At 38.9% G+C, this 24,528-nt stretch overlaps 1 protein-coding gene across 3 annotated transcripts in view; it reads right to left on the bottom strand.

Annotated features, from left to right (window-relative positions):
- Window positions 1-1,000: 1,000 nt before the first annotated feature.
- Window positions 1,001-24,528, bottom strand: part of TBC1D1 (TBC1 domain family member 1) — a 107,175-nt gene continuing 83,647 nt past the window's right edge. For all 3 annotated transcript variants that reach the window (XM_050896123.1, XM_050896124.1, XM_050896125.1), the window contains 7 exons: window positions 23,277-23,438; window positions 20,215-20,373; window positions 13,160-13,404; window positions 12,551-12,710; window positions 7,511-7,680; window positions 4,457-4,627; window positions 1,001-2,324 (listed from right to left, as the gene is read on the bottom strand). In XM_050896123.1, the coding sequence (XP_050752080.1) occupies window positions 2,124-2,324; window positions 4,457-4,627; window positions 7,511-7,680; window positions 12,551-12,710; window positions 13,160-13,404; window positions 20,215-20,373; window positions 23,277-23,438 (1,268 nt within the window). In that variant the 3' untranslated portion in view covers window positions 1,001-2,123. The remainder of the gene's footprint in view (window positions 2,325-4,456; window positions 4,628-7,510; window positions 7,681-12,550; window positions 12,711-13,159; window positions 13,405-20,214; window positions 20,374-23,276; window positions 23,439-24,528) is intronic.

Here is a 24,528-nt window from a genome sequence, read left to right as displayed (position 1 = left end):
AAAGGAATGCATCCCTGGAGTTATGTGCAACGTACTTCACCTTAGTCAACACATCGAGATCACAACTGGATCCTTAGCATCTTTAGAAGAGTCTGAGGACTAAGAGTTTTCATTAATAACCACTGTAGATGGTACTGTACTTTCAGGGAAAATCTCATCTTACACGGTTCTGAACTGCCACCCCACCAACTATGTTTTTTTTTTTTAAATGTCAAAAAATGTACAAACATAGATGTAGGCATAGATTATTATTATTTTTATTGCTCTTGTTAAAAAGTCAGTGTATGAATTATAGCACTATGCTGTAAAAATGCAACATCACTGAGTGCTCTAACAGTATGAGGTCCATTATGACAAGATTTTAAACATGAAGCATGAGCTTCAATATGGATTTCCAAATAAAAAACCAAGCCTAAGAGGTAAATGGATTAATAATAACTGATTTATCTGAAATTTCAATACTAAGTGAATACAGAGTGGATTTAAGTGAATTTAAGCAGACATATTTAAGACATGGCAGAGTCAGACAAAGCTTCTAGAAATTGAAGAGTAAATTCTCTTTTTCTTTTTGACCTACATAGAGGTATTTGTTCTGCACAGTAGATGAATGTTACAGCTCTATTAAACTACAACCACAATGTGTCAGGGGGATTTGCATGAGAAAAGGAAAAAGCAAAACAAAACCTTTTCTACATTGCCAGTCAGAGAAAAAACTGTGTGCTTTGAAATTTTAAAAATAAAAACATCAATTTAAGGAAGAAAAAAAAAAAAAAAATCACATCTCCTGGGTGAATCTCCACCATAACAAAACACCAATGCCTATTAACTCTGCGCTTGGAGACTGAACAAAACTATGGCACTATTCCTAATTCTGAAGCAAACCCAAACAACTGGATATCCGTGGCTATTATTGCACTTGTAGCAGCGGTGCTTTAACTGGCCTGAAAACTACTTTCATTGTATTAAGGAAAGCGAGATTTTTTTTTTTTTTTTTTTTTTTACATGTGTAATCTTACTCAAAAGATGCATTGTAAAAAGAATGGTGTCCTAATTCAAACTGATGTACTCTTTATAAAACATTTTAAGCATATCTGGCACAACACAAAGCTCTTGAAATGCCTCCACTACTTCAGAAAAAGTGTTAAAGAGTAACATTTCCCAGAGGATGGGTGGGCACAGAGTACCAAATACAGGGGAAAAAAATGACAGTGGGCATTAGTTTCCCAGCAAAAGGATGTCTTATATCACACAGCAGATCAGAAATAAATAAGATGAAACTTCACGAGTGTGAATAGAAATTCTTGGATGATGTTGCAAGAGTCACAGGCTTCACCAAACCAATGTCAGTGTATCTTGTTAAGCATAATGCAGTTACTATATACAGTATGTTTATCAGATAATGCCAACTAACAATACACTAAATTAATTGTTGTTAAACAAAAAACGTACTAAAACAACGTACTTATAAAAACAGATGGCAACTCCCCAATTATGCATAGTTACATATGATGAAGTCCAGCTCTCTGGAGTCCAATGGATTGACACCTTCAAGCATGAGGAAGCAGTTTTCTGAAGCGTAAACGACATAATAACAAGCTGTAGGGGAATTACACTGTCAAAAACTCGAGTCCAGTCACAAAACTCTCTGTAAATGTTACCACCGCATAGCTGCAATGGGGCTGTCATCCATTCAAAGGTTTTACACTGCCATATTTCTTCAAAGGACCTTCTAAAGGATGTGCTACTTAACATGGTGGTGATCTACACACAAGCAAAACATGTGACAAACACAAAGCACTTAGGTTTAGAAGCACTTATGGAAGAATCCAGGACATCTTTACAGTATATTGTGTATGACTGCACGCACTATTAACTTTCTCCTGCTTATTATTATGTGGCATCTTACTGTTCATAGTATTTCTACATACTAAGAAGAAAGAGCCTTCTCCCCAAGAAACCAGCTTCTCTGATACGGGAAACCACCATGCCTGTATCTTGCTTTGCTACAGTAAGGCGTGTACAATGAAGGTGACAATGTCAAATCTCCATGGATCATGAGAAAAAGACCCAGTTCTTCCCTTTGTTTCTTGCTCATCTTCTCTGCTCCATTACAACTGTGAATGTCAGTCAGCATCCATGTGTTCCTGTCTAGTAAGCAGAGGCTTCCCATCTGTACCACCGAACTTTTGCCGCATCTCTTCCACTGCTTTCAGCAAAGAAGCTCGCTCCTGCTCAAGAGTGAGAATGGACTGCTTCAATTTGCCTTCGTTGGTCAATAAAAGCTCTACTGTGGCTTCAAGGTTTTGGATCTTTCCATTGGCCACCTTTCAAAGTAAGAAGAAAGGAGTAGAGAGAGGAAGGGGGGGGGGGGGGGGGGGAGGAAATTCATTAATAACTGAAACCAACTCTAAATGTATCTATTTTTGAGATACATTAATACATACAAAATACTTTCCAAACGATGAAAAATTGCAAAGGTAAATGCAAGTATGAATGTTATTAGATCTGTGTACTTTAGACTACAACTATGGTTTTGCCTATAACAAGAAGCTTCCTCTCTCAACTTGATTGCTTTGATTAGTTCACCATTAAACTCAGAATATAATGCAAAGTAATGAAATTAGAAAGTTACTAATTCTGCAAATTATATACCAAAGAACTGCAGGTTAAGATAAGCTTCTGTATGGGTCAGTTGGGAGACATTTTTGGCCAGCCATATTTGTTGAATTCCATGTGCTTTGCAAAGCAAAGACAACCCAGCCTGTTAGGTGCCTCCTCATTTCATCTCGACATTGAGTCCAACAAATGCCAGATTTGGAGGCAAAGGGGAGGAGGGGATTTAGTGCAATATGCAAATGGACAACACATCTTGAAAAATTCCAAAAATTCTCCTTCAAAAGGCTGCACATATGGGCATCCTACTTCATGGCGAAACAAAGTATTAGATCATTCAAACTCATCATGTGAGATCTGTAGCTGAGGTACTTTGACAAAAGCAGAGATCTGTTTGGAAGTTTCAGCACTGGATAACATTTGGAGACCAGAGCACTGGATGGTCTTGGCTTTCAGGGAAGTATTTGCCTTTCTGATGAGCTCGCTGCCCTTCATGTAATTATGGTGGGTTAAAAAGTTCAGCCTTTGGGGGCGAAATATTGACAAACCATGACCCACGTTGTTTGGTGATGCATTTTCCTCCCATCAGCAATGGGTCACCTTTCACCATAGGAAACGAAGGCTGATGAAGCCCACCTCCAAGACAAAGCGATTGCTCCAACACTACAGACAGTTAAGTTCCCCACTATGATGTTAGGTGCTGACTTGCCAGCACTCAGGTGGAGATGAGCTTTGTAAAAAACTGCTTAGGGCTACAAAGTCTTTAGGGGCAGCAGGGGGTGGAAGATCCCCTGATGCGGGTATTTATAGGACATCACATCTTGAATCTCATCCCAGAAATCTCTCTCCCTCATGCTACATTCAACAATTTCCTTGCCCGTGTGCCTGAAGCTTTATGAAAATATCTTGCAGAGGAGTATCTCTTCTGACTAAGGCTCATCTTAGAACCTGAAACAGGTTCAGATCTCACAGGATCAGAATTTACAGCTTAAGCAAATTTTTGTTAGGAGAGGCAATCTAAGTCTGCATGGTTGGCTAGCTTTACTCATGATACAGAACCAATGCCTGAGAAACCTGAACTCTTTCCCTCACCTATTATCTTACAAAGTCTATGTCTTTAACAATAATCAAGAGGCTTGAAATGTCTGCTTCTTACTGTTGAAGTCCTTTTCTCCATCAAACTAAATGCATGGTCAAAAGTTTTATAACAAATGTCCTGTTATAAAGCAGCCAGAAAGCTGACTTCTTGAACAGTTAAGCAAAGAATAACCCCTATAAAGACCAGGTGTACTGCCTCTGAAAAAGCTGCAGACTGAACAGGCACCGAGCATATATTAGAAATTATTATTTCACATATTGTCTAAACAATCTGGATAACAGTTTAAAAAAACCCAAACATCTTGTAAGAAAGAGTATGTCTTTATAGACAATGTATCCCATATCTCATGTATCTCTAAACTGTGACACTGGTAGTAGCTTTCCCATTCATGATAGACTAGTATCCCTGCCCTAATAAAGCAGTGACTGAAAACGTAAAAAGGAAGTTGAGAAAGCACTTTGTGTATTTTTAGTCATCTTCTACAGCTATGATTTTAATTACAAGAGAAGAGACAGTGTGATGGATCAACTTTTCACTAATTGCAAGCATATGCTCTATCCACCCCCCTCTCAGAATTTCTTCTGCATTTAAACTTTAAAGGCTAAACTAAATAAAATTGCAAGTGGCTATGCTTTAAAGTCACTAGACCACACACCAGTCTCTCCTGTGCCTTGGTGTAGGACGGTCTCTTCTGAAAAGGTGGATAAATTAGAATGTTAATTAAATATGAAATTTAAATTGTACCTGCAGTTCTTCCAGGAGGTCAAAGTTTTGTTTGCGCAAGCTACTGTTTGCCTTTTCTAATCTATCCAGTCTCTGATTGTCATTTAAAGATGAATCTATAAGCTCATCCTGAAGCACATGGTATTCAACTTCATAAGCTTGCAACTGCTTGGCAATATCCATTTCAAACACCTGTTGTATATAAAAATATTATTAGGCGCTGTGCAGATCAAAAACATAGCTTATTCAATGCTTTAAGATCTATGGATCTAGACTTAGATATCTAATCACTGCATACAAAAAAAGGACTTAATTTTTGGTATTCACATTTCCTACTCTGGAAATGGCAAGACTGAGGCAGTAGAATGCAATACATTGGCATTGGATCTACTTAAAAACTTTGCAACTGATTTGCTGCCTGACTTCAGCAAAATCACTTACACTAAAGTTTTCAAGAAGTGTAGACTTTGTAGGGTATTCCCCTTTTTAGGTTTCAAATTCAATGCATCTCAGTTTGGCATAAACCCTCCTAGACATACTCGGAATTAGATGTCACTTTAGAAGAGTGTGGTTCAAGCCCACGTGCCACATGTACAAGTGTAAGGCTAAGTAGAATGAAAGCTTTAAATGAAAAACAGTAAACATTGCTAGGTTTATTTATGATTCCATGGTACTTCTACAGACTGAAAGAAAATGAAATAATCTATCCTTACACTAATACAATTACTGGAAACATTATATAATGTCAAAGCAGATTTCTATTATTGTTGACTATGAATCACCGAAATGAGTGCCCAGTCTTATACATGAATATTAAGAAAACCTTTTACTTTAAAAGTAGATAAATGAATTGAGGTGCACAGAGTGACCCAAAGGAAAAAACTGCTATTGTATTTTCCTTTTTCTAGGTTTTGGCAAACATCTGCCTGCAAATTATTCAGGAAATATGACTCTAATGTCCCTGAGCTAGTTATCTCCTCTGAAAGCAGTGAAGAAGGTGGTAAATTAAAAGGACAAGTGTGCCAATCACAGAACATAGTAGAAACAAAAGCTGATTTAAAAATGCATCTGGAAAATAGCCTAAAAATAGAAGTTCAAGGGTTATTCTTTATTTTTAAACCTCTTGTACTTTATTCCTTTTGGAAATGAGTCAAATACCAAATCCTATCTTAAATACCTGTTGAAATAACAAGAATTATTTCCTATTTTATCCGCTTTGTCTACAAAACTTTAACTGTTGGTTATAGTTAAAGAAAACATCAGTTTATGAAATGATTCTGTCACATGTTACATATGCTATAAAAAATTCTCTCATCATTGTATAGCAGCAGAAACACACATATTGAGCATCTAAGTACAGAAGGGTGAAATACAACTTTAATTTGAGTTTGGTTACACATATGGAACTTCCATTTTCTGTAGATCCGAGCAGCTCTGGAGAACACACACTGTTGAAATTTCAATAAAACAAATGGTGCAATTCAGCAGGGCAGAATGCTAGTTCCTCTCAAGACCTCTGCCACTTCTAGCTTCTGTGCTCTCGAGAAGGGAGGGAAATCCCTGCTGTCATACCCAGAGTATCAAATCTGAAAGGGGGGAAACGTGAGGGAAATCAAAAGCTTGACCTGAAAACTAGCTAACTGAAGGCACATTAGGGCATGTAAACCAAAGGCCACACTGCAGAAAGCAGGAGGAGGATGAGGATTAGCCCAGGAGCTGTGTATGGACTGCAGGGCTGGTCAAACAGCTGCTCTCTTCAAAGGCAGCCCTGATCAAAGCGGGCAAACTGCTCTCCCTTCAACTCACTTCTACCTGCCCACTTTAAATTTAGAGCAGTCAGAGCTGCCTAAACAGAGTATCTCTCCCTCCTTCTGCTCAAAGCCAATGGTTTTCTGCAGCTTGCTCAAGCACTGCAAGTCTCTGCAGAGCTGTGCACTCCAGGCTTTCAGCTTGGCAGATAACATACGATCCCCTTTGCCCCTAGACATCGCTTGCTTTCCTTCCCCTTGCACAGGCTTTCTAGTTCTCCCCTCCTTCCTTTGATAGTAAGCACTAGAAGCAATTTTTCTGATCCTAATTCGAGTGCATGTCCCCTGGAAGCTTTGCTGCCAGGGATCAGGAGGGAGCCCCTCGCAAGCATTCTGCAGTGTACTGCGCTGCTGCCTGCTTTCTTTATCAAGCCACAGGCTTTGCAGATCGCCTGCAGCCCTTGATGAGTGACAGGCATTTGCAGTTCTGCACAGTACACCTGCCATGTTTTGGACCACAAAAGGCCTTCAGAAAAACAGGCTAAAACCCATCTTCTATTTGCCTGCTGCAAATTAGATGTCAAGTGTAACAGCTAGGGTTTCTAAACAGGCAAGCCTTAACTGCAATAATTTGTGATTTTTTCAAATTCCACAGTTATTGTCTGGAGCCTTCTGCTAGCTTAGCAATATCGCATCATTTTCCTTGTCTGCCATTTAAAAACAGTATATCAAGGATTCCCAGTTTTTACTGTCTAGAGTCACTGCTCACTGCAAGAGACTGAACTGCCCCATGTACTCCTGGCAGAAATACAAAGGCACTGTTGTAACATACTGAACCAGCACCATAAAAGCCGGTATACACAAAGTCAACATAGAGAGGCTTCTAATTTCATTAAGTAAGGTTAACATTTGTGAGGCTCTTGTAAGGCAATTTTTCCTTGTGAAATGAGACTTGGAGAGCAAGATTCTTTGGAGACAGGAAAACTCAGAGGGCTTTTAGCCCACCTTGCTGCTTTTTTTGTGGAAAGCACTGCGTATGGGCTGTAATACTGCTGCCAGCAACAAACTGTTTCACGCTTCAAAAAAAAAAAAAGAAACTCATTTTCATTAAAGGCTTCATAAAGTGACCATAACCAACATGTAGATGTATGAATACAGAGGTACTATATAAGTCATATGCTTCCAAAAGTTTTCAACATCTTCAGAGCTACAATAACAGAATTCTCAGCTTGAAGTAACACAATACACTGTTGTGGTTTTTCTGTAAAGAATTTGTTAAAAAGAGCATTCCTTTGCATACTACTCATATGTTCAGATTATTTCATACCTGACTAATGGTCTTTTCCATCTGTACCAAACCCAAGTTGGGGAGAGTGCTTTTAATAAAATCAACAATAGTTTCTAGGTTCTCATGCTGCAGAATCAAGGGCTTGTGGCTTCCCAAAAGGCTTAAAGCCACTTTAAATATAGCCTCTGTTCCTTGAAGAAAGAGCATATCTGTGAAAACAATGAAAAAACAGAGTACATCAAGCAAGCACATCTTTTGACAAGAATATTAGAACAGTAAAATTTCCAAGGACAACAACTTCTCACAGGAGCAACCTGGAGGCTAGATATACTGTGCCAGACACATGCTTTTGTTACTGTGGCTATGGCTTTAGAAGTTTTGTAGGATCAAGATTATTACTGTGAATAGCACACTTGACTAACATAATCAATTATTAATTTTAGTGAGTTTTCATCCAAAAAATCCAATTTAAATTTAAGCTCAGTACACAATAAACCAGGTAGTCAAGTTTGTCAGTGTTGCGAATTTTTGTGCATGTAGTGGTTTTGTGAGCTTTTTTCTTTTGAGCTGTTCATGGGAATCTGAATTTGAATAGAATTCTAATCCCAATGCCATTTAAAAATACTAATACAACAGGCAAAAACTACACCTGAAGACACAGCCGAAGATCTGAAGTTCTGTTCTTTTCTCATCTGGTGGAGAAAGCTACAAAATCTCAAGTTAATACAACATTGAGCACATGAAGCTAAATGCGCACTTTCCAGCAGCCTCAAGTTTCATGAGCATGTGCTTATTTTTAGTATGTGTCTCAATCACTTATGTTAATATTCTAATAACTACATTAATAAGTACCCTGAAATCTTAGTAATACAGCTTAAGCATTAATATTGCAGGTGGCCCTGCAGTGACAGCACCTGGCATACATTCAAGCACACTGAAACCACAGTATAGAGTGACCTTTCAATGCAACTTCCTTTCTTTTCTTTACAGATTGCCTATGTCTTTATAGAGGAAAGAAATAGAAGGCTGCAATGAAAGCATCAGACAAGAAACCCATCTTCACAAACCCATCTGTCCACAGTATAAACAGCATTGCCCTGCATTTGACTTTCCTGCTATCATAACTCAGAATCTGCTCCTGGTTTTATTGAGGGACTTGCTACAGGCAAAAGCATCTAACATATGAAACAATACTGATGGAGGTGGAAAAGGAAGAGAAGATACTGTGGTTTTATTCCATATTTCCTAAATATATTTTCATTTTTAAAGAGCTTCTCTCTTGTTTTTTCCCTTCTTTGTATTCGAAGCTGTGAATGAAGTCACAATCACTTATGAAGTAGCACAATGACACCAAATAAACAGTATGTCTTAATGATCAAAAAAAAAGAAAGAAGAATAAAGAGAGAGAGAGGAAAAAAACACCACACAGTAAGGGAAACAAATACTAGCAAAACCACAGGTATCTCTGCTATAGTAAAGAACATATGAAAACACTGGCTAACTGCCTTTCTTAGTAAAAGCAACCTCTCTTTCCAAATTTGTATCAGAATGAAATTCCCCCTTGCGCTCTTTTGCCTGTAATGTTGAAGCCATAACTCATTTCACTTCTCTCTCTTTCTCTCTGAGAAAGAAAAGCACAAGTAATAACTAACCATAAATCTTGCACTTTGCCACCATTTGACCTAAAAGCGGTGTAAAATTTTTCAACTCTGATTCAATGTGAAGTCCAAAGGCAGGAATCATTGAAAAGTGGTAACAGAGCAGGCATCTGCCTCAATTCTCTATTGAAACTGAAAACTATAGGAAAATGCTTTATAGGGAAAGCTCTATATTAGTACAGGGAACGCTGAAGAACAGCTAGGAAACACAAAGTGAAAAAAACAGAGCTGAAAATAATGCATATTTATGATTCAGCACCTGCCCCGTAAAGACACGTAGATTAACTCAAGGTGACCTATAAGTTGTTAATGAATGTCTGTATGAGCTGAGCTGGTAATGTACGGCTGAAATCCCTCTTTCATTTAAAACAGCAAGTACTTAACAAAGACCTGTTTGTTATCCACTCCCCACGCTTCCCGTTAAGTGGGCTGCTAGCCAACGACAGTACAGTGAAGGTACCCAAACTAATGTCAGCATGACTGGCAGCCTACAGGATTACAAAAATCAAGTTTTATCTATAATCTTGAAACAAAATAAACACTATTCTACCAAATCTCCTCCATTAATAAGTAAATAGGGATATTAAAGAACACATCTTTGTTAACGCTGTACTTTCATTAGATCCTGCTCAGGAGAAGTGTTGAAAGTTTAGATATTATTAAAAAGTTAAAAGGAGTTTTGCTATTTGACTCATAAAACAGTCTTTGGTTTAACCTCTTTCTAGCCCACTTCTTTTACATATTGCTTGTAAGATGCTCGCGAAAAGTACACTCTATGGAAATCTAAAGGAAGTGGTCTGTAACAATTATATTATTAAATAGCAGGGGGGCTTCAAATATTAAGGGTTCAGAGATACCATGTTAGAAAATGGCAGTGCAATCTTACAGTCTTAGTAACCTATAGATGAGTTACTTCAACATTAAAAGGCAACATTCTTTCATCCCAAGGGTTCTAATAAGTAAGCAATGAAAATGTACATATGTTCTGCAAAAGTGTGTGAACACATGGGTCAGAACCGACCGGATCCTAACTAGCCATGCCGCTAATGACAGCCGCTAGCAAAGTGACAGCTCTAGCCTTTTTTACATTTATAGTTGTGTTTCAGAGTCTTTAGCATGGGTGAAGATGAGATTTTACTTTCTACTGTAAAAGAATGTCCAATGTTCTCGACTTATATAGTTCCAGTAAACGCTGTTTTAAGGAAATTACTAAATACTTCAAAACATTAAAAACTGCAAGTGTTGGTCAAACTGGACTTTCTCTCTACAAAACATCGGAGATTTTTAAGAGGTGACAGTTTCAGTCACACATGCTTTTCTGTTCTTGACTGTCCTGGTTTCAGCTGGAATAAAGTTAATTTTCTTCTTAGTAGCTGGTATAGTGCTGTGGTTTGGATTTAGTGTGAGAATAATGTTGATAACACACTGACGTTTTAGTTGTTGCTAAGCAGTGTTTATACTAATTCAAGGACTTTTCAGCTTCTCATACTACCCTGCCAGCGGAGGCTGGGAGTGCACAAGAAGCTGGGAGGGGACACAGCAAGGACAGCTGACCGAAACAAGCCGAAGGGGTATTCCATACCATATTACATCATGCCCAGTATATAAACTGGGGGCAGTTGGCTGGGGGACACCACGGCTCAGGGATTGGCTGGGCACCGGTCAGCAGGTAGTGAGCAATTGTATTGTGCATCACTTGTTTTGTATATTCTATTATTATTATTATTTCCCCTTCCTTTTCTGACCTATTAAACTGTCTTTATCTCAACCCATGAGTTTTACTGTTTTTTTCCCCAATTCTCTCCCCCATCCCACTGGGGGTAGGGGGGGAGCGAGTGGCTGCGCGGTGCTTAATTGCCAGCTGGGGTTAAACCACGACATTGACCTAAAATCAGTCCTGTGAAGATCATGTATCTATGCCTTCTATTCTAATGTAAAATCTTTGCTTTCCAAAGCCCTACGATCCTCCAATGACAGATAAAATACTAATCTGTCTATTAAGGCAGGAATCCAAATATACCGGATACACAAGGCAGTTTTATACCCTCACTGCAGTCAATTGTCCAATTCAAAGACTCTTCTTATCATGGACAATACAACGAATGATTAAGAATAATTGAAAGATGAACTGATTATAAACTCAGTATATGACACTCACATACAACACTTCATTTAATTCCTACAGATTATTACTGTCAGCTAGATACTTGTTGATGTACATTAGCCTACTTTGAACTGTTCCAGGAAAAAGAAAAAAGAAAAAAAAAAGCTGTTTTCCCTGGAGTTAAGATGCTAATCACAGGGCATGTAGTTCTGCTTAGCTATACACCATCCTTTTCACCGTGATTTCTTCTAGCACTACTTTTGGCAGGTCCTTAAACAGAAACAGGACAGGATTCTTGTTGGTTCTTCTTGGAATCTATATTCATTATTTGTTATTGTGGTAGATGAGACTATAATTTTTTAAGTCAGGAAAGTGTCAATATTAATACCCTAATAAATAATTGCTTCATTACATCTCTTAAGTGAGACTAAGGAAAATGAAAATAGCTTCTCATTAGAAGAGAGGAATTGGGGGGAAAGCTCCAATCCACCCTGCTCATCATGGACGATCCAGTACCACATAATGAAATTGAAAAACAAACAACTGAAAAGGAAATAAAGCATATTCTTGCATACCAAACAATTAATCTATGAAATATACATCCATAAGATAAGCATCAAGGTAAATTCTTAATTGGAATTTAATTAAAAGAGAGAACTTTACTTCTGTAGATTCTAAAAATAGGTAACAGAAGTGACTTCAGAGCCTAAACCCCATATGCTTCCAAACATTTTTGGAAAGTGAGATTATCAGTCAGGCTAAAATTCTAAGGATAAGGAACACCAGTTTAAAAGCCCTATGTTTCTGCAGAGTAAATCCACGATTAAACTGCAAGGGCCATCTCTGTGTGTGTTTTAAAAACATAACCCTCAAAATAATTTTCCACTGACACTGTTGGAGTCAATGATAATGGAGTAAATGGATATATTTCTCAGATGATGCCTTTGTTACGTCTCTTTTCAGCTTCAAGCTAACTAATTGTCAGTGTTGGAGTGCCATTGTCATAACACTATGCCTTCATGGCATCAAATTTTACATCCTCTCTACAACTTGTTACAGGGTGGAAAAAGGTAACAATGAGGATGAAAAGACAGGACAGTTTGGGACTGTCATATGCTTTCCTCCTCTCTGTTTCCATTTTACTGTAAATACTACATGCTCCATAAGATGACCGCTGTTGTTGTTCTGCTCGTGAATAGTAAGTAAAATATTTCTCCTGGGTGTCTGAAACAGGTTGGATAATAATGCTGTTCCTAATAACAGGATTCCAAATATAAGACTTCAAAAAGAACAGATAGAAGTTTTATGAAGAATTACCAAACACTCTGGCTACAAATCCGAGGGGAAACTGGGAGGCAAACATGGTGAGAAACCAGGGAGCAGCATAGAGGCTGGGGCCAATCTCATGTTCCTCTAGGTGGTTATAGAGATCTCGATGGTAGTCATGAAGAAGTCGAGACAGTTGATACATCTGGATCTGCATGGAATAAGAACAGAGACTAAAGATAAACATGTTTTAACACTCATAGTAGCAAAGTCCATGCTTCACACTCTTATTAGAAACAGTGAAAGATACTTGTCAATTGATGTTTGGACAGAACTGTGTGAAGAAAAGAAATACTCAGAAGCCATCTAAAAGACCCAGGAAGGGTCACCTGTGAGCCTATGACAAGCTCACTTGCAGGGTCATTTGAACCTCATACAACATGTAACAGAATTCTTCCCATTTATGGTTTTCATAGTTTCCCCCGTAGCCTTTTTATTTGAAACTAGTGCACTTAAGATGAGGTATTCTTTTCCCAGATTATCCTTCCCCATTTTTGAGAACGGAATTTAAGTTCAAGTCCAGATTTTGACCATGCTATCTATATTGCATTATTATGATTTAACATTAGCATCCTTTTATTAGAAAAATTGAAATCATACCTGTAAAATTGTCATGTCAGGACGATATTGTTTTCTCAGGCCCATGTCAAACATGAGAAACTTTAGCATTTTAAAAGCATCTTCTTCACTCATATGTAGTAGTAAAACTCCTGCTACAAAACTAAGGCCCTGGCAATATCCTACTTCTTGGTCCAGAAGTGAATAGGCCTTCAAAATATTGTAGAGTGACAGCTGCCCAGCTCCCAGCTGTGCTGAAAAGTATGGATGTGTTGGAAATGTGCGCCCTGTGAAAATAGCTGAAGTTAGCAACTTAAACTAAAAAATAAATTAAAAAAACCCCAATTTGCCATGTTATCAAATTAAACAGTCTTTCAAAAAGGTAGATTCTTTTGAAAGGTAGATTCTGAGTCAACCCACAGGAAGACCACAAGAAAGTTAACACAATACAAAACAATTGACTCATATGCTACTACTGTTTTGTTACATTAGTTGCAAAATTAATTTAGAAATCATCAAGGGGATGGGGACAGTCTGTTGTTTGGAACAGCTGAGTAACGGGTTCTTAAGACTGGCCCTTGATCAGTTTGTTAAAGGGCTTAGAGGGGCTGGTTGCCTATAATAGTGGGAGACTTGATTCAGTGGCTCAACGAGTCACCCAGTCCTCTCTTCTTGATTAATAAGTGTTAGCTTTTAGACAACTATTAGGATCCAGGCACAGAGTTAGAACACCTGAGCTCTCTGGGTTGGGGCCCATTCCCTTTCTCTTTTCTTCTTGTCTTTGTTTCCAGTAAATGGGTCTCTTGTCACCTCCCTCCTTGCCTTGGTCCCTCTCAGTCTTATGGGTCCTTCCTCCTTTCCGGCAGCATGAAGCTCAGACTCTTCCATGAGCTGATCCAGTTCACTAACCTGGCAGAAAAATCCCCTTTTATATGGGGTTAGTTGTTCTGCCCTGTCGCTCAGCTGCGTCAGCTCCAGGAGGCGTCCCATGAGCACCAGCACAAGTGACAAGTGCTTGGAGAGTGGGAGTAGGTTGTTGGACTAAAACTTTCTCTTGGTCACAATGGGCTTTGGATCTATTCCCCACATCTCTTTAAATACCTGGCTAAGGTAAACTATACTAATTGTAGAGCTGTAGGAGCACAACTGAGCTATTGTCAGTCAGTCAGTTCTAGAACAAGATGATGACTTCCACCCCAGACTGGCTTATCTGTAAACTTCATACAGAGCTGGGTCCCACATGTCCTTAAACCAAACCAATCCAATTAGGTAACTTACACAATCAGTTTGACCCACAATATTTACTCGGTGAATAAAACCTCAATTTGTCTTTTTTTCTGCAGCCCTTACAATATCAAGAATTGTGTAGCTATATATGTGCTATGATATATGCTATATACATATTACATGAGAGCGCAGCTAAGGGAGGCAGCCAACAGACACAGCACTTTGTGCAGCAGTTTCTGGGCTTTGCTTCTTCGAGCTCTTGAGCATCTGAATACTTTGTCTGGGATCGCCAGGGGACTCCTGGGAACCTGAGGGTACTGCTGCTGGCAGGTAAGGCTGAGGCTGTGGTAAGGGTAGCTCTGGCAGCTTCTAACCAACCCTTGTCAGCTGCCCTCGATGACAGGGTGCCTGTAGCCTTTGTTCTAGCTGATCCCTCATTAGGGAGGGTCATTAACGACCTGAAGATGGGGCAGAGCACACCCTCAGCAAGTTTGCAGATGATACAGAACTGGGAGGAGTGGCAGATACACCAGAGGGTCGTGCTGCCATTCAGAGGGACCTCAACAGGCTGGAGAAATGGGCTGACAGGAACTTCATGAAGTTCAACAAAGGAGAGTGCAAAAATCCTGCACCTAGGGAGGAACAACCCCATGCACCAGTTGGTTAGGGCCACCCAGCTGGAAAGCAGCTTTGCAGAAAAGGACCTGGGGGTCCTGGTGGTCACCAAGTTGAACACGAACCAGCAATGTGCCCTTGCAGCAAAGAAGGCTAATGGTATCCTGGGCTGCATTAGGAGGAGCATTGCCAGCAGGCCGAGGGAGGTGAATCCTTCCCCTCTACTCAGCACTGGTGAGGCCACACCTGCAGTACTGTGTCCAGTTCTGGGCTCCCCAGTACAAGAGAGATATGGACATACTGCAGAGAGTCCAGCGAAGGGCCACTAAGATGATGAAGGGACTGGAGCATGTCTCCTATGAAGAAAGGCTGAGAGACCTGGGACTGTTCAGTCTGGAGAAGAAAAGGCTCAGGGGGATCTTATCAATGTGCACAAATACCCAGTGGGAGGGAATGAAGAAGAGGGAGCCAGGCTCTTCTCAGTAGTGCCCACTGACAGAACAAGAGGCAATGGGCACAAATTGAAATACAGGAAATTCCACCTAACATAAGAAAAAAAATCTTTTTTTATTGTAAGGGTGGCCAGACCAGAGAGGTTGTGGAGTCTGTATCTATGGACATATTCAAAACCTGAGCGAACATGGTCCTGGGCAACCTGCTTTAGAAGACCCTGCTTTGAGCAGGGGGGTTGGACTAGATGATCTCAAAAGCTCCCTTCCAACCTCAACCACTCTGTGATTCTGTGAACAGAGACGTTAAAGGCTTCACTTTTACAGATTTTTTTCAAAAACTTTTGGAAAAGGGAATATTTTCATTTCTAGGGAAAAAACCCTCGCCCTATCAGATTTCCCCTGTGAAATACCTCAACGGAGAAGAAATTTGAATACTTCTTTTGTTCTAGGATTAAGTGGAGCTTGTTTTTTGTTTGCCCACTTGTTAAATACCACCCCACCCTTTAGCTCCTGGAATGCTGCTGTGCTGCCAGATAATATCAGAGCTCCTGTTTCAAGAAGACAAAGCCTGGGGCGGGGTCCTTCTGCCATCTGGTAGCTGCTGTAGACTGTCACATAGGACACTGGCATTCAGTTCCTGAGCAGGTCTCCCCTGGCCAGGCTGTTACAGAGTTGAACGTTACAGAAAAAGTATTTCTAGCTTCCAAGTGAGAAGGAGTTTGTGTTCCTTTGCAAAGGAATCCTCTGCCTGAATGACAAGTTATTACAGCACGGTCTAAAGGCAGACCTGTACTGCCTCACTCACGCAGCAAAGGCTCCTTTCATATAAGTCATGAAGAAAAGTTACAAGCTGAGCAAGAATAAAAATACAAAGAAGTTCTAAAAAACAGTAAATGGAGGAGGAGCAGAACTGCTAAACTCACAAGCTGATTTGTTTCTGAGTGCCCTGGTGATGACTTAACTAAGAATTTTAGCTTTTACTTAGGAGCAAACAACTCCTGGCCCTGCTGAAAAGAGACTCTAAATGAACTGTGATACCTCAAGAGCACCAGAATGAGAAAGTAAGTACCTACTACTTTATTTTTGAAATGTAATAAAACAAAACATACTTTTCTACTGTGTTCAGCAAACACTCAGTGACAAGTACAGTGGTTTCCTACACTGATAGCATCTGGAAGTCAGTTTACCCTACCTTATTGAGAGAAGAAATCATTTACTGAACATGACTTTGGTGTTCGGGACCTGAAATCCCCAGTGACTGCTGTGGTTGTGCAGGTGGGGCCACAAAAGGAAATAGACAAAACAGCCTTCAGGGAATTGTGGCTTTCTTCTTGTCCACATAATGAAATAGCACCGTGACTTGTAAACTGGGCCTGGAAAGCAGTTGCTGTACTTGTAAACTGGGCCTGGAAAGCAGTTGCTGTACCTTACCTCTGCATCCAGATGCACACTGCTGTCCTCATTCTCAGGAAGCACTATTTACAGCTGAAGATGCATCGATTCAACTAAGTGTGAGCAATACTATTACGGCTTTCGCTCATACTGTGTTAGCAAGACCTCTTTAGCTTAATTTGGGAAAGCTTTTTTAAATATTATAACCACATGTTGCAAGAACATAGGTTTTTCTCTCAAGGGAGAAGTGTATGCTTTCAGAAGGATTCTTAAAGATTTAAGAGAAAACGCTTCTGGTAGCCTGAAGGAACGCAAGTCAGAACATGCAAATTCCTTCTAGCTGCCTATCCAGTTATGCTGTCTGTTACCGTGCAGCACTACTCTAGTTCAATGCCAATCACTAGGAAACTAGGAAGTCTTCAGCTTCCTAGTTTCATCTTACTGAAATAATAGGGCCCAATCCTTCCCTCAGCTAATGGGCTAGCAAATAGCTCCCCGGCAAAAACAACACTTTGCATGAAAACCACCACGAAGTTAACAATTTGCCAACACGTGCAGTTGTTTGTTTCTACAAGCAGAGCACACGGCCAAGATGAGAAAGCATTCGTGTGCAGAACCAGGCAGAAAATATGAAGAGCTTGCTGAGCCAGCAAGCCCCAATGTGCTGTGTGAACCAACCAAACTCAGACTGATTGTGCTCCCTACTGTCCGGGAGTTGTCCCACCCCTCTCCCCTCTGCTGAAGGTGTTCGATTCACTAACCTAGCACAAAACTATTCACCCCTTACTGAGGCACTTCAGCGTGACAGAATCCCAACGTTCATTGCCAGGGGTATCAATACCAGCTATGCTGACTTGACCAATAGGTACTTGCTAGCGAATGATCTCTGGTTGCACATAAATGTGTGTCTCAAAACCAAAAGACTGCTTCTGGTGCTGTGCGATCCAGGGGAATTCCTAAAATTGGTGTGACAAAGTCTGGAGGGAAACAATTTACCTACATTGCAACCGCCTATTCCCAGGTGGCATTAAGGCTCCTTGGAGCGTTACTTTCCCAATGCCAAGTTGAAACCCAGCAGGCCTGTCAAGTAGGGGAAAGTGAAGGTGGCATCGACCATCACCCTCCCCACCTCAGCTCACGCCAGTTTCTGGAGAAACATGCCTGTTCTGCCAGACTCTTGTTTTCTATGCACTGCCTTGATATCTTGCCTCACTTTACCAAGTGTTGCAAAAAAGGAGAAAATATTCTCATTTTAATAGAGATATATCTCTCAAATAAATCTCTCTCAACTGCTCCTGGACAGTTCTGGGTATAGGTGATCCCTCATCAGGCAATTCTTCCATTTGCAATGAAAAATACTCAAATACTGTTTGAGTAGTCATAAAGAGCAGAAGTATGATGGGACAACTCTGTACTACTTCTTTACGGAAAAGACGTAAGTGAAAATAATACAATAGGTATTAATCATTCAGATCAAACCAAGTACAGATTTTCTCATAATTTTTTATCATTCTATTACATGACATTTGGTTACTTGCAGTGCATAACTTCCCCTGATGAAGTTTTTCATGGCAAATTCATTTAATCAAACTTAGTGATTATGGATCTTAAATTGCCCCACACAACTCCTCAAACCCAAACCACAAACCCCACAATACAAGCCTGTTGTAAGTTCTATCATGCTCTGGAAGACATTATTAATTTTTTTTCCTATATTAGGAAAAAGCATAATGAACACTGAGTTCAGTGTGGCATTATCCCACACACAAGAGCTGGGATCCTCTTGGAAAAACACCAGCTCCTGGTTTCTCAGACAATAAACTGAATTAAAATATCCAAGGGAGGAGAAAACAATATCTTAAAAAATATCCACAACTGTATATTCATGAGGATAATCTGTAGATTATCTGTAAAAACTTCCAATTCAGCCATATACCACTGAGGTGTTATAAACTTGTATCAGATGGCTTACATTCAAACACAAATACTTTTGCCAGGGTAAAGGTTAGACATGTGAACATCTGACTCAACAATTGCATATATTTGAATAATTACTGTCATGTTAGAAATGCTTTAATGACCGCAACATATTCCACAGAATACTTAACTCAGCTGAGGAGCAACCATGCGCTGCTTGGGGGCAGGAATGGAGAGAAAAGGGAACAGCCTTCATGAGGGAAGACGGAGAGGATGCCAAAAAGTACCTCTCTGAGGTCTACGACACGAATGGCTGATTCGTGGGAGCTTCTGAGATGGAGAGGTCGCTAGTACTGATACAGACCTTAACAAAACCATCTGGGAGCACCAGCAACCAGAGACAGTAACAATGTTTAATACTGATCCACATCTTACAGAGCATCCTGACTTTTGGTCTTATTAAATGTTCCCGGGTTTCGTTATCGTCTCAGTCTAGCAGTTGCAAGAGTCAATCAATGAAGGACAATCTCACACAAGGGAACTAAAAGTGATAAAGGAAGAGGACCAGGAAAAGTAAAAGGAATGGTTAAGAATGGCATAATTTTTCTGAGGTATATGAAGACTGCTCTTTTACAATTATCTGGCGCAATCTCTTCTGCTCCTACCCTAAAACAATCATTTCATTCCATTTAGATTTCCTTTCTCATGTTTCCTTCTAGAAAAAACTTTTTGAGCTTTGAACAATAAATGTGAGGGTAAATGGAAAACTCTACTCAAGAAGATCAAAAGCCTGCCTGAAGCCCACCTACCAGTCACTTCAAATTTAAGAGCCTTGGTTCCTAACCTCTCTCTACTAAACTCAATGGACTATAGTATATGTGCCTCCACAGACCAATTCACTGTCCCTAAATCAGGAGCCAGCTACTGCTTAAAATTATGCAGCGTGAATAACCTGCCTTAAAAAGAGCCTTTTTTAAAATTATTATAAAGAGCTTCTTTTATAATTGTTTCAATACAAGTAAAAATACCAACTGCTAGCAACTACCCATTAAAAAAAGCAAAAAGCAAAAAGCAAAACTTCTGCATTATTTCAAGTAAAAGTGTTTAACAGAGACAGCAAACACTGGACATCAGGAATGAACAGCACATGATTCAACAGTCTGCACTTAAATATTGACTTCCTTTCTTGACAATTTGTATTCCACGGGCCTGTGGAGTTCACTGTCAATATCTAAAATACAGATGCATTACAGTTACATCTAGCAACCTCTTATTACCACATGTTGCAAAGGACCTCTGTGCTTGAAATGCACATTTTGCTCTTTCCTAATGGTGTCAAGTAATAGTTTTCACTTATACCAGATTAAAAGCAGTTCTTACCAACAACCTATTATTAAATGGTGAGAGGCTTTTTGTGTGTTACCTTCTTTTATTTAATTCTCTTCCAGAGATCATAAACCCCTTATTTTAATTTCAGACCACCACTGTACTTACCTAGGTCAATAAGTATTGCATGTTGCTGGGAAGTTAGCTGTTTTAGGAGTTCTTTATAAGGTATGTCCTTTGGTTGTTGTTTACTCGGAAACTGATGTTTAAGATGGTATTGCTCTGCTAGAAACTTCCAGATCTCCCCACGGTGGTGACGTGGTACTCCTGAGAGAAGAAAGTCATTAAAACCAGTAATTTGTATTCATACTGAGGGTTCAGCTATAGTTGAGCTAACAGGATTGAGGAACTGAAGATCCGTATCTGCTAGATATGCAAGCAGATCCCTATCTGCTAGATCCATATGTGCTATCTCCAGTAGACCATAGAAGCAGATCAAACCACAGTGCTTATACTTCCTCAATCAATAAAAGACACCAGCATCTTAACAAGAGAGATTTAAGGTAGAAACAGGGTGAGCTGCCCAAGTCTAAGGTTACAGCTTACATCCAGTCTGAGAAGTACTAGAAGAGGCAGCAAAAATTGCAATACTCATCTCTGAAAAGTTATATGCTTATCTCCCATTTTTCCATGTCAAGTACACAGTAAAGCACTGCAAGAGAACTAATTAACATTTTTCACTAATATAGCACTGACACTGTTGGTAGGAGTAAGTTTTAGGAAGGTAGGATGCACACATACCAAAAGCATAAACAAGTACAAATGAGATGTGATCTAGAGACTACAGCAGAAGGCAGATAATCAGAAAGCAAGTGTTGTACTTCTAGTTTTGCTATTTATTTGCTGAATGACTGGTACACGTAAAAATGTTTTAAAGCTTGAATTTCTTTCTCTCTAAAAAGGGATGACACTACTTAACTATTTCACATAGGTAATGGTAGCCTTCATTTGTATCTATACGCAAAGCTCTGAAAGTAACACAAAGGTTGTTACATGCATACTTTATTCAGCACAAGACTGGCACTATTAAATCACCTACACAAGAAATCAATACACTATTCTTTGGGAAAGAATATCTGGAACCAGATATTACAGTTTGAAGTAACTTATGGCTTAAAGTTTTTTGGACTGCTTTTTTCTTTTGATATATATGTAACATATGGATGACAACAACAACAGGACAAATCAAAATTGACTCAAGCATACAACTTACATGGTAAGATAACAAAACATATTAGAGCAATTTCACTGCCTTCTCTCATATAAGCACAAAAGGATATGAATTTATCTCTGCAATACTTATTTTTAGTACACTATCATAATCCAGAGACAATTGCTTGAAAATGAATTGCTAGTAGAAATGTATAAAATTTGAATCCACATCACAAGTGTATTTAGAGAACGTTTCTATAAATTACTTTAGGGAGCTTAAACCCAATTATCAAAAAGTCTCCAACATGAAACAGTGAGGGAAAGTGCTGTTTCAGACACTGAATGAGCCAGGTTCTCCTCTTCAGATACACATCTAAAATCCCATTAGCTTCAATGAGGTTGCATGTGTCACATAGGGTAGAACTGGCTTAACAGTGCACATTTACAGCTGCAAAATTACAAATGAATTAAAATTCCCTTTAAGGAAGAAGTCTGATATCAAGTTTACCTCTGTATGCTGCATCGGACATGTAAAATAAAGTATTTCGTTTACTACTTCCTAAATGAAAGATGCACTATATTTAAACAACTACTACAGTGTACATTATGGGTCAACACTATATATTTGTTATCCTAATTTAAGCCCCATGCCTATTGAAGCCTGCATTTCTTACCTGCTTGCCTTGCTTACTCAAGTTATTTGTAATGGTTTTGGTCTAAACTAGAACTTGCTAAACTCAATTTAAATGCATTTTTCATTTCTGCATATGTGTGAAATTTGACATCACTTCACTCTAAGAACTCTGACACAACTGGGCTCTAGAGAGCAGAGCATAATAATAGCATCAAGAGCTAGGGATAATTTCCCCATCTACTGGCTACTTGTATGTGCTTCTTACTAGCAATCCACTAAACAGGGCTTTATTTATTTATTTACTTCTTTTGCATCACTCCAAGTTTTTTAAGTTTTATTTTGAACTCTAACACAGACCAGCATCACTGGTCTATCAACAGAAACGAAGTTTTTCTCATGCTCAAATATCGACTGGACAGAGCCCTTTACCAACATGAATGGAAGGAAACTTGTGATAATGAGCTTTCCCTACTCTGCAGAGATTTGTGCTTGAGGCGTTCGATATTGTTAGAAATCTAGACTTACCCAGTCATCTTAAATGGACAATTTGGTTTAATTTGCTTGAATAATTCCATATAGGCAGGTGCAATATTTAAAATATTAAACTTCTGCTAGTGGTGAATTCTTGACACTTCCTTTACACATTGGAAAGCTTTGTATAGAACTATAAAAAGCTCCTTGGAGTAGCCATCTTCACCATCGGCTACATACAGCACTCAGCATAAGGCCTTTGGGTCCAACCATGGCACAAATAACATTGAGCAATAACCCAATTTCTTAGATCATTTAAAAAAAATCCTTAGGTTATATTACTTTTGATGCAGTGGAGAGAGGGGCTGGTTGCTCAGCCCTGCAGTTGTGAGGAAGACACTACGTGGTGTTTGCAGGTACAATGCGTTGTTGAACTCAGAAATGAGGCAGTTCTACAGAGATATCCATGTATGCTGTTTGTATACACACATACTACCCAGGCTGGAACAGAGAATTTCCAGATAATAGTGTAGACAGTTTCTTCAGTTATTTACACAGTCATTTCTTTGCCATTATCCAGGCTTTTTTCTTTAATTATAACTTTTAATTTATAAAAACAGATTGCAACAATTGTAATACATTGAGGTACTGTACAACTCTCCTGTACGGACAAAAGTTATTCAAAAATTAATACCAAGTACTGTAACTCCAGTAATACAATTGCAGCTACCGCTGAAAGGGACTGTTACTTGCATATGCATAACTATGAAGATACCAAACATTGTTACTTGTTTAGTCAGCAACCTGAGGAACAGCTCTAGTGAGAATCTGGTTGTAAGGAGTTGTCACCCTATTCCTTTTCTAATACAATTTACATGCATTTCAACAAATCAAAATAACAAACTGTGCTTACCTTGCCCAACAGCAGAGTGTATTTTTTCCACGTCAAATTTAATCTTTGACCTTCCAGGTGTACTCAACATTTTTTCCCAAATCAAAGTTACATCTTTTAGACATGGTGTGATTTCTTCATAGTCAAGTTTCAGACGTCTGTTCTGCAAATTGTTTTCTGAAGCTAGGAAGTGATATCATGAATGCACCAGTTAATATTGTTTACTATTTCTAAAATGGATTAATTTAACTTAGAACTTCATCATGCAATCCACCTGAAATTAAATCCTATTAATTCTGAAACATTACATGTCTACATTTTTGTGATTGTAGGGTGTTTTGGGTTTTTTGTTGTTGTTGTTGTTTTTTTAAGATATTATATGCAATATTAACTGTGTTTGGCTTGTTAAATTAAGTTCCTTACAGCTAGTCAACTCTTAAATCTGAAGAAACATGAAAGATGATGACTAATGAAATAAACGCAAGATTTTCCTATCAGGATTTTTCAATTTCACAGCTCTTAAAAACAATTAGTGCAGAAGACCTACACCAAATAAAAATACAAAACCAATATAGTCATCTATTTCTTATGCATATAGCTCCATAATAGTAATGACAAAGTAAAAAAATTACTTTAAAAGTGATCATTCACATATCCATTTTTATAGACTACATAAAAAGGAAAGTTCAAGTATAGAAAATTTCAGAACCCTGAACACAAATAGGACTATAAACACTATATATACATGAGAGTCTCTTAAAGTCTCCACTGAAGAAATCAGAACAAGGGTCAGTGCATATCTCAGTCTTAAATAACACTTTTTAGATCATCACAGCTCCTGGAGCAGAGATGCACTGTAGTATTGGTGATTTTCTCAGATTACAATTTATAAGAATATTGCACTGTATCTTCATGTGTTATCTATAAGAGATTAAAAAAAATTAATCAATAGCTGGGAAAGCATCAAAGAACCGTGGCAAAAATGAAAATGAATTCTGTCGCTGAGTGTTAATTCCAAAGTTTAGAAGCGGAGTGAGAATTTCAAAGGGACTCCTGGCAAAGCTTTTAAGTTTTGTTTCTGTGGGGCTTTTTAGTACTAGAATGTACCTGGAAAAAAGGGTTTATTAATGGCATTCATGTAAACTAAATAATAAAGCACCTTTTGGGACAGTGGATGAATTTGTGCAGGTCATGATACTGAAAAAACAGAAGAGGTCTTTCAGCTCAGATGGAGAAAAAAAGTGCAGTGCAGATGAGATAGAAAGATGTCAGA

Source organism: Gymnogyps californianus, chromosome 4, assembly GCF_018139145.2.
Source record: "Gymnogyps californianus isolate 813 chromosome 4, ASM1813914v2, whole genome shotgun sequence".
Taxonomy (NCBI): Eukaryota; Metazoa; Chordata; class Aves; order Accipitriformes; family Cathartidae; genus Gymnogyps; species Gymnogyps californianus.
The sequence above is the reverse complement of the archived record's forward strand: the minus strand, read 5'-3'. Positions and strand labels throughout refer to the sequence as shown.